At 49.1% G+C, this 13,592-nt stretch overlaps 1 protein-coding gene across 12 annotated transcripts in view; it reads left to right on the top strand.

The window, feature by feature from the left end:
* ATXN7L1 (ataxin 7 like 1) overlaps positions 1-13,592 on the top strand; it is a 246,326-nt gene that overhangs the window by 226,273 nt on the left and 6,461 nt on the right. For 10 of the 12 annotated variants that reach the window (XM_019451201.2, XM_019451202.2, XM_019451203.2 and 7 more), the window contains 4 exons: positions 2,829-3,021; positions 7,162-7,283; positions 8,722-9,027; positions 11,575-12,514. In XM_019451201.2, the coding sequence (XP_019306746.1) occupies positions 2,829-3,021; positions 7,162-7,283; positions 8,722-9,027; positions 11,575-12,514 (1,561 nt within the window). The remainder of the gene's footprint in view (positions 1-2,828; positions 3,022-7,161; positions 7,284-8,721; positions 9,028-11,574; positions 12,515-13,592) is intronic. The other 2 variants (XM_019451204.2, XM_019451205.2) reach the window with 1 other exon arrangement.

The following is a 13,592-nucleotide window of genomic DNA, read 5'->3' on the forward strand; positions in this document are numbered from 1 at the left end:
CTCTTACGGAGCCTGCTTGGGAGGCGACTTCTCTTCTCCCTCTCTCTAAATAAGTAAATAGAGTTTAAAAAATATTTAAAATAATAATAATAAATGTAAAGATATTTTCCTATATAACTGTGATGCTATTAATCACACTAAATAAAATCCAGCTCACTTTTATCTCCTGTAGGACAAGGAGGTCCTAACACAGTGGGAAAGGCCTCAAAAAGAGGCTGCTAGAAATTTTGGAAACAACATAAATGTCCATCAATAGACATAGTTAAGTAATAATTCAGTCAATTATGATCTATCCATACTATGGAATATTGGGGATATTAAAAACGATCTAATTCTACCCACGGAATGATTTCTACAACATCACTAGGCAAAAAAAAAAGCATGTCTGAAAATAGTATATACAGTGTGAGCCAGTTCTTGCTTAAAAATGCATGTGCCCGTGTATGCACAGTAGAGAAATCTGGAAGGATATAAATCAGAATGGTAATAGCACTTGATCTGGAGTGGCAGGATTATGGATGCTGCTTTCTTTCTTTATATGTTTCAGCATTAGAAACATTGTTTTCCTGTATGTGTCTTCAGCCGTAAATAGGCAATAACGTTGCCCCTTCTGGTACAAGGGAGTAGGTATGTGGGAATGCACCTGGGGAGATGTGTCCTCCGGACCATACACTTTGAACATGCAGAATGAATGGCATTTTTGTTTTCATAAATATGGGAAGGTGATAGTCAGGAACAAAGTGTCACAGCAACAGAGTTCTCGTAGTAACACTAAAAAAACTACCTGGGGCCTTGGGTTTGGTTTCTTATGGGCTTCGTTACTATGGTAAAATATACATAATGTAAAATTTACCATTTTAACCATTTCTACGTGTACAGTATGTGGCATAAGTACATTCACATTGTGGTGCAACCATCACCACCATCCCTCTCCAGAACTTTCTATCATCTCATTTTGAAGCTCTGTACCCATTAAACACTAACTCCCCATTCCCCATCCACCATCACCTGTAACCACTGTCCTACTGTCTATCTCTATGAACTTGACTATTCTAGGTGCCTCATATAAGTGGAATCATACAATATTTGTCCTTTGTCACTGGCTTATTTCACTTAGCATAATGTCTTCAAGATTCATCCATGTTGTAGCACGTGACAGAATTTCCTTCTTTTTTAAGGTTTAACATTCCATTGTATGGATATACCATTTTATCCATTCATCTGTTGATGGACATTTGGGACTTTTGCGGCTTTGCTTTAAATGACTGTGTTTGGGACACCTGGGTGGTTCAGTCCGTTGAGCGTCCGACTCCGGCTCAAGTGATGATCTCACGGTTCGTGAGTTGAGGCCCCACATCAGGCTCACTGCTGTCAGCACAGAACCCACTTCGGATCCTCTGTTCCCCTCTTTCTGCCCCTCCCACACTTACGCTCTCTCAAAAAATAAATAAACATTAATAAATAATTAAGTTAAATGACTGTGCTTTGGGGATCTGGTTTGAACTCAGGTATTTGACAGCTGGAAAGATTTCAGAGCAACAAAGAATTCCGAGGGAAGTTGAGGGAATAGGGAGAAAATCAACGGTGCTGTTTCACACTGCTTGAAGGGGCAGCTTTCAGAGAAGAATACAGAAAACTAATTTTTTTTCTCCAAAACTTCTTTTTCTCCCTTTATTTCTCCTTGGTCAATCACCTGATGAAAGTGAAAAAGCAGGAAAAACAACTGACAGCTAACGTTGACTATTCCTCTTCTAACCCTTTTACCAACATGAATGTGTTGTTTTTGATTTTGGTTTTGCTTTGTTTTGTTTTGTTTTGTTTTTTGCTGCTTGTGAAGCATGTAGTGCTTCTGACTATGACACTGCTTTTCTATAAGCTCAGCCGTCATTGAGATGAGATCTGCTAGGTTTTGTTCATACACAAGGAATTCATTCATGCCTTCATTAAGAAACCTATTTCTTCAGAACCCACTGGAAGCCAGTCATGCCAGCCTGTGGTTCTGGTGGCTTGTCAAAAATTAAATGGACACATCCATCCTCAGAAGATACAATTGAACTACATGTGACTTGATATTAAGAAACAGATCTGGGGGCACCTGGCTGGCACAGTCAGCAAAGCATGAGACTCTTGATCTCAGGGTCGTAAGTTCAAGCCCCACGTTGGGTATAGAGCTTACTTATAAAAAAAGGAAAAAGAGAGAGAGAGAGAGAGAGAGAGAGAAAAGAAAAAAAAAAGAAACAAATCTGGCTGTGGAGTAAGAGACTTGTGCCCCATCATTGGGACAAAACCTTTTTTCATGCCAGTAGGGTAACAGTTGCATAAAGCTATAATTTAAGAGTAACAACAAGTATGGGGCTATCTTCATCATCACCCATGGTCTGTTAATTGGTTTGAAGTTGTTTATTCTGTTGAACTTCCTGTCAGGGTCTACTTTCAGAGAGAAGCAACTATCTGGCAAGTGCAAATTACTTATGTGCAAAGAGATGAGTAATTGTGACTGCATTCATTAGAAGACTGGTTTGAAGTTAACTCTCTGTTACAGTACTGTATTTTATGTTCCACTTAGACTATGGGAGTTTTCCCTGGTGCCTGAATTGAAGCCCGGCAGGGCCTAACTTCCATGGGATCATTTTAGAGAGCTGGTCGGCTCTCTAACCGAGAGCTAACCTGCTCTCAGCCTGAATTTTTGCCTTGTGTCAATCTGCCATTGACCTGCTTTCCTCGGTACGTTGAGAAAGCCAATGGGTCTCCTTCCGAGCTCCCTTCAGCTGAATGGGTCTTGCTGCCTCAGAAAAGTTTATTCTGTCCGTTTCTCTCCTTGCCCTTAGACCATCATCTGCAAATAGCATCAGTAGCAACACATCTTCAAATCACAGTGGCTGCACTCCGGAACCCCCGCTACCCCCAGCTGGAGGTGACCTCACCAGCCGACTGTCAAGTGATGAAGGGGAGATGGACGGAGCCGACGAACCCGAGAAGTTAGACTGTCATTTCTCTACCCACCACCCCAGACCTCTTGCGGTAGGCCACCTTGTTTCCATCCATGCATTCCTCCCCCCTCCCCCAGTGCTCTGCGGGCATTTAGGTCATCATGTCAGACAGCACGCACTCCCAAGGAGAGGCTGCCAACACAGTGTTTTATGGAAAGGTACACCCTGACGTTGAATGATTGCCTTCAAAATACCCTTGAAAATCACAGAAGGAAAGGGCAGGGCTCCCTACTGGTTATAATCCTTTAAACACCTGAGTATCTGTGGGCCAAGGATGCTTGAGAAACGGTGTTTATATAAGCCCACTGGGGAGCTGGCCTTGTGGCCTTGCGCATCAGAATATGGAGCCTCTGGTTTTCCAGAGTTCGTCTGCCTCGCCTGCTTTGGAAACCGTCTGTCTTAGCGGTGTGCCAGGTGCCAGCCCTAGCCGCCTTTCTCCCCTGTTGATTTGGAGTTTTATTGTTATTAGTAAGTGTGACCATATGGCACCAGAACTGAGAGAGAGAGAGAGAGAGAGAGAAAGAGAGAGAGAGTATAGAGGAAAGGAGAGGATAGGAGAGGAGAGGAGGGGAGGGGAGGGGAGGGGAGGGGAGGGGAGGGGAGGAAGCATTTCATGTCAGCATGATTGGCGATTAACATTAAGGTACAATTCCTTCCCAATTCCTTGAAAGAGTCCACTTTTGACAATTCAGAAGGTCATTGAAATCAAGGTGGGAAATGTAAGGAGGCATGAGCTGAAGGCTTGTTTATGTTTGCCCTCCAAACACTTAAGAAGGGACTGCCTGGTGCTACCATCACAGAGCTAAAGGCAGGGGGTCCTGGAACGTGGGACCCCACGGCCGGGTTGCTCTGCTCCCAGCTTGAGCCCTGCAAGGTTAGCTTCGACTGTCCCTCAATGTCATGGGCTGTGTAGATAAAACCAATCCTGAATCGGGCACCTGGCTGGCTCAGTCAGTGAGACACGCGACTTTTCATCTCGGGATTGTGAGCTCGAGCCCCGTGTGGGGTGGAGAGGTTATTTAAATAAAGAAGATCTTTAAAAAAAAAAAAAAATCAATCATGCATCAAGATGGAGTGAGTTCCTCCTCCCTTCTATCTGTGTGATGAATGAAGGCCAATTCACTTCCTATTTCTGGGAATGATGTTGACCTGTGGTTCACAAGCAGCCTAAGACTTTGCTGCTTGGCCAGTACAGAAATAGGGACAATGAGGAATGCCTTTGACTGCCAGGAATAAAAAATTGAACCCATACAGTATATATACACTATGGTTGTTTATTCCTCTCACCTAACAGGATGTCCAGAGATAGGTGGTTCCAAGCTTGGCTCAGCATCTCTGCAATATGGTGTTTCCTTCCTTCCTTCCTTCCTTCCTTCCTTCCTTCCTTCCTTCCTTCCTTCCTGTGTCTATGTATTTTTGAGAGAAAGAGCTGGGGAGGGACAGAGAGAGGGGAGGACAGAGGATCTGAAGTGGGCTCTGTGCTGACAGCAGAAAGCCTGATGAGGGGCTTGAACTTATGAACTGTGAGATCATGACCTGAGCCAAAGTCGGACGCTTAACCGACCGAGCCACCCAGGCGCCCCTGCAATATGGTGTTTCTGAGGGAGAATCCCTTCAACCCTTTCTGCCTGTCCTACATGATCTCACTGTGTCTGCAACAGCTCTGGTCACATCCTCACCCAGTAGCATTCTCCAAAGAGTGGAAAGGGACGAATGGAAAGGGAGTCTTTCTAAGAAGCCAGCTTCTGTCATTTCTCAGGGAAGAAAATCTTCCAATGAGCTCCCCCAGCAGGCTTCCATTCACATCTAGCAGAAACGGGTCACATGCCCACTCCTACACCAGTTGGTGGATGGGATTGCAGTGACACGGGATGAAAGTAGCCATGATTCTTCTCAAGGTTCTGGGAAGAGACCCCCCCCCGTTTCCGTGCTGCCTGTTCTATGTCAGATATCAGAACAAAAGTGCAGATCCATTAGCAAGGAAAGGGTGGGGAGAAGCGGGGGTGGGATGGCGGTTGATGAGACCGGCTACCAGTGGAGTCTGCCATGGTGACCTGTGCAGTGAAGACCTATAGCTCCGCTGAGGGCACAGTGTGCGACCGAGAACAGGAGCCTCTTGGGGCATTTAACCTTGCAGCTATATTGCATGAGAGACATAGAGGGCCTCCAGCTTCCAAGTCTAAAAAAGAGATTGGGCTCTACCAGAAGGTCAGACTCCAGAGCGCAGGATATTTGTCCAAATGACAAACTGCCAGGCTACAGTGGATTAGCTCAACTCTGGGCAGGGCAGATTTGTGTGCCCTTAATGTTCTGCTGATTTAAATGGAAAGGCCGTGGATTGTTTCTATGCTTTGTCCTTTCTCTCATGGTCAATTGATACATTAAATCATTTTTTGTAACGAAACAGTCATTCAGGGTGTCTTTAGCAACTGGGATGCAGGAAGAAAAGATGCCTAGACCTGGAACAGGTCCCACATGCTGCTGGGGACCAGCTTCCACATTGGAGAATCCCCTTTGTATATTTTCTTGCTCAATCAGTAAGCACTTGATAATCAGAGTGCAGAAAAGAGTTTTTCATCAGGAGTACCAGATTTGATGGGTGGCAAAATTCTAATGCAAAACCCCCAAAACATAAGCAGAAACAAAACAAAGGGAAGGTCTTGCATTTCCTCCTAAGAACTGTTCCAAAGGCTGGTTCCAGGAAGGGTTTGTGGAATGAGTCCAAACCCAGCACTGTGTCTGGGACGGAGGCCAGGGAGCTGCTGGGAGGTCTGGGGGAAAGAGGAGAAGCTGTGTTTGAGTTATAGAGTCGTATGCAGACTCGCCTGAGCTCTAGACCAGCCACATGCCACCTTCTCAGAGTCCACTTGCGTTTCTGTCTACCGGCCTTCTGCTTGCCCTAACATCATAATCCAGTGACGTTCATTAAACATCTTTACCACTCATGTTTCAGCCCTGTGCTTTAAATGTGATGATTTGCTATAAACATTGTGTGGGACCTTGTCTCTCCAATCCATTCTTTAGCCCAAATCCCTTCCCTACCAACCTCATACTGAGGAGGAAGAGGAGAATGAGGTTTTCAGTCTTGATACCTTTATAATCAAGCCAGGTGCATAGGCATTATTTACATAGAACGTTAAACAGCCGGGGCACCTGGGTGGCTTAGTTGGTTGGCGTCCGACTTCAGCTCAGGTCATGATCTCACAGCTCGTGAGTTCAAGCCCCACAGCAGGCTCTGTGCTGACAGCTCAGAGCCTGGAGCCTGCTTCACATTCTGTGTCTCCCTCTCTCTCTGCCATTCCCCTGCTCGTGCTCTGTCTCTCACTCTCTCAAAAATAAACATTAAAACAAAAAAAAACACAAAACAGCCATGTAGTGATTCCACGGTGAAATGTAGTAAAGTATGTAGTAGGTGTGCCGTGAGAGCTCAAAGGGGCGAGGTTGGTCAGATAAGGGCCATTGGGAATGAGAGTCACAATTACGGCACTGGGGGAGGGGAGAATTGGGACTGCGAGAGAAGAGGGAAGGGGTGGCCAGCGGAGGGAACAGCACGAACGGAAGCTTGGTGGTGGTGACATGTTGCCTAGAAGTGCTGAGAGGCGGACGTGAGGTCAGGACTAGGGAAGGAAGGATTTCAGCCTAGTTGGAAGTCAAGTGGCTCTGTTGACAACAGATAGGAAAGCTCCAACCAGATGGCAGATTGCATCAGGACAAGCAGCTTCTGTGACAGTAATGAGAGGCAGGGAACCGCCGAGTCCCCGGAGAAGATGGATGGATGACACCGTAAGCGGGCGGTGCTGAAAAATCACCCTGGCTGCTGGTTGTTCTCAGTTTGGTTTGGTTTGGTGCTGTTTTGGGGTTTTTCTGTTTTTTGCGGGGATTTTTTACCCTAAAATGCTGGTTTGGTCCAGGTGTAGAGAAGGTAGCCCTCTGTGCCACAGAAAACTGAATGTCACTATTGTTGAGTCATAACAACAAGTTCTGCAGAAAATCTAAAACACAAACGAAAGCACCGCAGAAGTATTTTTGGCTTCGGAACTATTTGCTTCTTTATTTTGAGTAAAATTGTACCCCTGTGTGTTTTTGTGCAAATGTTATTTTTCTCTGCATGGTCTATATTAGCTTATTAACCTGTAATCAAAATTTAAATGTTTTTTTTTTTTCCTCACAGTTTTGCTCATTCGGGAGTCGCCTCATGGGACGAGGGTACTATGTGTTTGATAGAAGATGGGATCGTTTTCGATTCGCACTAAACTCCATGGTAGAAAAACACTTGAATTCCCAGATGTGGAAGTAAGTGCGCAGTTTTCATGCTGTATGTGCTCACAGCTGCCCCACGATGGTCTGAACCCCAGCTTTCGAGATCAATGTTGGTAGTTGGCTTTTCGTAGAGCAAAATGATTCTGAGAACAGGATCCATGATTAATTCTTTAATGTCAGCTCTTCTTAATGCCTTGCCCCCAATTTTTCAGAGATGCGTAGGATATATGGTATGCTTTGTCTTTCTTTGGAGATCATTTTTCTGTTGGTAATCTTCTAAACTAGGTGAAAAGAGTAGTAGATAAGATCTCGTGTATGCAAGAGTGTTAAAGGGCCTTTATGCTATGACTGAGAACATCTAAGGATACTAAGAATATGCCTCTGTTTGTAATGTCAATGCTACAGTGTTGATGCTAAAAACTTCACTATGGTTATGGACCAATTTCTAATTGTTTAATGTCCTGTGGAAAAAATATGTACAGCGGCCAACAAGGCAGAGCCCAGGTGATGTTTGAAGTTGGTTAAGCTTGTCTTTGGCCCTTCCCACCTAGCTAGATCTCTCTCCTCGCCTCTCCCTGTGTTTCTCTCCACCCTAAACCCCAGCTTCTATTCCATCTCTCTGAGCCCCCTTTGTTCTCCAACGCCTCCCAATAGGAGAGTCATAAAAAGGGAAGAAAACTTCCTGACTTAGGCAAATGCCACTATGAGAGAATGACAAGCTAGACCCTCTCCAACCACGGCACATAAGGAGCACCAGTGCCGGCCACTCGAGCCCACTGGCAGCCCCCACCCCCACTCCTACCCAGGTGAGCTCTTAAGACCTCACAACCCATTAGAGTCATGGATCCCTCAGGTCTAGGCCCGGGAAAGGCCAACGCCAAACCCCTCGCCCTGCCTGCCCAGGGAAGCCCAGGAAGGGCAGGAAGGCTTTCCTGAGACACGGGAGGGTGCTGTGGGTGGTGGGCCTGGGAACAGAATTCAGAGCTCGCCCCTCCCCCAGCTTCCCTCCTCTCTCCCAGGCAGCCCCTTTTCACCACGACACCCAAAGAGCTTCCGGACCCAAGCTCGTAGCAGAAACAAGCCCCACGGTGTGTGCCGTAAACTGGCCTAGTGGACTCAACGTTGACACTTGCCACAAAGTAGGAAAGGGCCACAAGAGAAGCTTATCGTTTCTTCCCACTGAAGCGACTGCTCAGTGTGTCTAAAAGGCACCCTTGGTTTCTGCCTGTGTCCATTCTAAACGCCAACACACGGGCGCTGCATGCGGGGTTACCGTGTTCTCAGTTATTTGGTTGTTTATCCTTCTGCACTTGTTCCCCCAAGATGGCAGCCCACCCCGGTGATTCTTTCCGCTCTTTGCTCTCCTGTGTTGTGGAAGTGTAAATCCCGGACACGTGGAAGGAATGTGTTGATCTGTATTTCGCTACCTGGTGTCCTGTCAGCTCAAGCTCCATATTCCTTTCCTCCTCAGGCACAGAAACCCGAGCCACAGGGCGTCAGGTCCCTCCCCCCTTTTCAGGACTTGCCTAACCAATCTGCTGTCACTGAGCAACATTGGGGCTGCCTGGGTGTCAACTCTGGAAAGCGTAGCACCCCGCTGCCCTCTCAACCTCGCTGCCCAAACCCCAGGCCCCGACGGGCCCGAACCTGGAGGGATGGCAGCCGATGGGGGCGTGGAAGACATTAGGAAGAAAAGGAACGGCCAAGACTCTTTTTTCTTTAACAAGCATTTAACTCTGCATCAGGAGACGCCAACACAGTATTCTCTTTCAGCCAGGTCAGCATCTGGATCTCCATGCCAGCTGGCAGGGGAGGATGGGCACTGTCAGTAATTTATGCGCATCTGTGGGCTTTTGTACGGGACTTCCCTAGGCCGGCGTGCAAAGTTTAAACCAGGGCACAGTCCACAAAGCTGAAATCCGCTGCCATTTGGCACCTAGAAAAACATATAAACTATTTAGCACGGGATGGGGGGGGGAGGGGGAGGGGGGGCCCCCCGGGACAGTGAGCCTCCACATGCCCCTCACTCCCCTGCCCTCTCTCCCCTCTGCCTCTGCTATCCACTTATGATTAGTGGGGGGAAAGAAGGAAAGGGATAGAGAGTAGGCTAAAAAGTAGCATCCATCCCAGTCCTGAGTGCCAGCTGGGCAAGACTGGGGACTTCAGCCCTGCTTGTCCACACAAGTTGAAGCACACATTTATACTATTGAATGGGAAAGTTACAAATTGGGACGTTCAGAGTAGATCCCACTGAAGGGCACTGATTGGGGTCCTCTCTAAATGAGCCATCTGGTATTCAGAAAATAACATTTATTACAAGTAACTGCAGACCTCTGCCCACATGTATTTCTATCCACATTTTAGCTAGTAAGAAACTTGAGTCAGGGAAAGATGGAGTGGATTGCCTGTGGCACCACAGCCAGGAACAGAGACAGCAGGGAGAGTGTGCTCATGCCACACGTTCCAAGGAATCACCCCTAAAGCGTCAGGAAGGGGTTGTGCAGTGCCAGACAGTTTTAAGGGCGTGTCTAGACCTTTCCGGTCTGATATCATGGGAGTCCTTGCCCAGCATGCTTAGTTATGTTGCTGCTGAGAATTCACCTGCCCACCCATCCAGCCACCCACCCACCCACCCACCCATCCATCCATCCATCCATCCATTCACTCATTAGTTCATTGCAACAAGAACTAACGGAGCACTGATTTAGTGTGGACAGGATCTTTTATGTTCTTTAGGCCTAAGAAAAAGTAGATTTTCGAACGTCATCGTGGCCACAGTGGATTTGGCAACATTTTTCTCTTATATTTGATCTGTTTGATCTGATGTTTTCAAGGACACTGTGCTTCTGTATTCAAGGACTCCTCTGGATTCCACCCTAAAGATGGAAACCATAGGCTCCACCAAATTGCAGGCAGGACACTGAATCTTCAGGGCAGCGCTAGGAGAGGCATTTCCTTCACAGTGGGGCCTCGTCCTGCTGCTGCAGCCAAGAGAGTGGCCTCCAAGGACAGAAAGGCTTTCAAGAGGCCTCGTCTCACGTCTTGCTCGAAGCTATGGGGGTGCAGGCCCCAAGCCTGCCCACCTTCCAGTACCACTTTCAAAGAAAGAGAGCTAGTTCCTAACTGCTGGGGTGGGGGTGGGGGACTCAGCTACACTGAAAATTATTTCCAGGCAAAAGCGGGGGGTGGGGGGCGGGGAGCAAGGGGAGGACTAGGAAAGAGCCTATTTGAAAATACTCACCTGGCTCCTGAGGTCAGTATCCCTTCCTGCAGAATAAAATCAGGAACGAACGGTGACCCCCAAAGCCCCTATGCTCCTCCTCCTGGTTCCCAGAGTAGCAGCAATATTGACCCAGGCCATGGTTTGGACATGGGAGTCAAAAGACAGAGTTTATAGGCAGGCCCCAAGAGTGACCCGCCACTGGGTGCTGCCCTTGGTTCCACAGAGTACAGGAGACAGGGAGTTTGTTCCCAGGGACCCCCAACCTCCTGGAAGACCCCTCTCCCCCCGACCTTGTGTTCTCCTGTGCCCACATCCTGCATCTGTCTTCAGAACAAAGTGGAAAGTCCCGATCCCCTTGTCTGGATACATGCGGGTCCCTATCTTCTCACCTCACCCTGACACAGAGATGGGGAGGCCTGTGGGAGGGCAGCCACACCCCCACCGTAGCTCCCCAGAGCGAGAGCCAAGGTTGGGTGAGGTGAATAGAAATAAATCGGCAACAGCAGCCCCAGGCTCACGTGGACACGCCTCTCTGGAGTAAACCGGAGCCTGCAGGCAGCAAAGGCCCGGGAATGCTGGCCTGGGAGCAGGGGGGAGGCAGGGCACAGGAGGGGCTGCGAAGCCCTGAGCGGCAGTGTGCAGGGGTGACCCCGGGGTGCCGGTGGCAAAGCCCTGTCCTCACACCTCTTACTTCAAGCCAGGACCTAACTGTGAAATGACTACTGCTCATTAAAAACCACCTTCATCACTGCCAGAAAAAAAAAAAAAAAAAGAGAGCGAGAACACTGTTGGGGAAATTTCTATTCTAAATAACATTCGCCTTTATTCACGAAGCCAAATCAGCCATTATCCAGTAGCCAAGCGTGGAGACAAGGATGTGAAAACCTGAAAGCATTCAATATAGGTTGCTGGATGTTGCAATGGGGGGAGCCACAGGGAAGGGCCATAATTCAGAGTCCGCCATCCTCCAAGGCTTCATCCTCCATAGTCTGGTTCTACTGGGGTTCCTCTGTAGCCCTGAGGCTCATGCTTACTCGAGCCTCTGGAGCAGTGCCAAGCCTGTTTCTCACGGTTTCTCTCTCACTCTTCTCTCATGTTTAGGAAGATCCCTCCTGCGGCAGATAGCCCCATGCCCTCGCCAGCAGCCCACACCTCCACCCCCGTTCCAGCATCCGTTTTACAGCCTTTCAGCAACCCCAGTGCTGTGTATCTTCCTTCAGCCCCCATCAGCTCGAGACTCACCTCTTCTTACATAATGACATCAGCCATGCTCTCAAACGCAGCTTTTGTGGCGTCGCCGGACCCGAGCGCCCTCATGTCACACACCACAGCTTTCCCCCATGTGGCTGCAACCCTCAGCATCATGGACTCAACCTTCAAGGCCCCATCCGCCGTGTCCCCGATACCAGCCGCCATCCCTTCCCCATCCCACAAGCCATCCAAAACCAAAACCAGCAAATCCTCAAAAGTCAAAGACCTGTCCGCCCGTAGCGACGAGTCTCCAAGTAACAAAAAGAGGAAGCCGCAGCCTTCGACTTCCTCCTCCTCCTCCTCATTATCCTTGCAGACATCCCTCTCGTCTCCATTATCAGGGCCCCACAAAAAGAACTGTGTTTTGAATGCCAGTTCAGCTTTGAACTCCTATCAGGCGGCCCCTCCCTATAACAGTCTGTCTGTGCACAACTCCAACAATGGGGTGAGCCCACTCAGTGCCAAACTGGAGCCCTCAGGACGGACCTCGCTGCCCAGTGGCCCCGCGGACATAGTGAGACACGTGGGCTCGGTGGGCGGCAGCAGTGACTCCTGTCCCCTCTCTGTGCCCTCCCTTGCAGGGGACCTCTCTCTGGCCTCACACAATGCCGTGTCTTCGCTGCCCCTCTCTTTTGACAAATCAGAAGGAAAAAAGCGTAAGAACTCGAGTTCTAGTAGCAAAGCCTGTAAAATCACTAAAATGCCTGGTATGAATAGCGTTCACAAAAAGAACCCACCCGGCCTTCTCGCACCGGTGCCCGATCCCGTTAACAGCACCTCCTCTCGGCAGGTAAGGGACCCGTGTTTCCAGGGGCCTCCCGGCGCTGCCTTCACGGGCTCTGGGGGGGGGGCAGAGGGAGCTGGGCAGCGCCCCTGCTCAGCCAGGTAGCTCAGGTAACAGAGCAGCCTCCGTTCCGAGAACCGAGTAGTTGACGAGTACTTTGCCGCTGCGTGCTAAATAAGCTGTTGCGAGCGAGCGCTGCGCGCATGTCACTTACTTTAAACCTCACCACCCAGCGCAGTCAGTGCAATTGTCAGCACCACTCTACAGATGGGGACGCTGAGGCACAGGGAGAGTCTGAGCTCCCCCTCCTCTTCTGTCGCTTTTGGATCTTGAGTTTTGAGCACAATTTCATTACATCTGGTCTATGGGAATCCCCTCCGTGAGAGCCCGAGGCCCAGGCAGGTCCAGTGATGACCCGGGCCACCTGGGCTATGGTAGGCGGTGCTACTGCCTCCTGGGGTGACTGGCTGTCCCCACTCTTCCAGGCAACCTCGGCCCCACCTCCTCCTATGATAAAACTGCATCTCACACCTATAGGCACAGAAGGGTCCGATGCCACCTGCAAATAGGAGGGTGTGTTGTGAGGAAGTCTGGGAAAGTGGGGCGTGGTCTGAGAAGAGCCCAAGACCAGCCATCCTCAAATCTGATCTTTTCCCCCAGGCGGGAGAGCTACTTAGCAAAGGCCCACCCCCTCCAGACTCTGCTGGGAGAGGGCAGAGGTGGTGGGAGGGCCTGGCCCCGAGCCTGAGCCCCACCGGGGCAGCAGGGCGAACAGGGGGCTACAGCTGCCCACATTTAGAATGAAGTGGGCCGGACCCTAAGGCCAGCCCTGTCTAGGGAAGAGGACTCTGGAGAGATGAGAGGCAGTTAAACAGATGTTTTAATTTTTATGTCATCTTTATATGAGACTTGTTACAACCTCACGAAGAGAACATCTGGGGGGGGGGGTTCACAAATCACAGGCAAACACCTGAGAAACCACACGTTTAGATCTCGGGGGCTGCAAAGTCTGCACACTGAGCCCAAGGGGAGATAGGGGGAGATGTAGGTCCTCCCACTAGAGCCCTGTGGCTGCAGCAGATGC

Source organism: Panthera pardus, unplaced genomic scaffold (assembly GCF_024362965.1).
Source record: "Panthera pardus isolate Hobbes unplaced genomic scaffold, ASM2436296v1 HiC_scaffold_8, whole genome shotgun sequence".
Classification (NCBI taxonomy): Eukaryota; Metazoa; Chordata; class Mammalia; order Carnivora; family Felidae; genus Panthera; species Panthera pardus.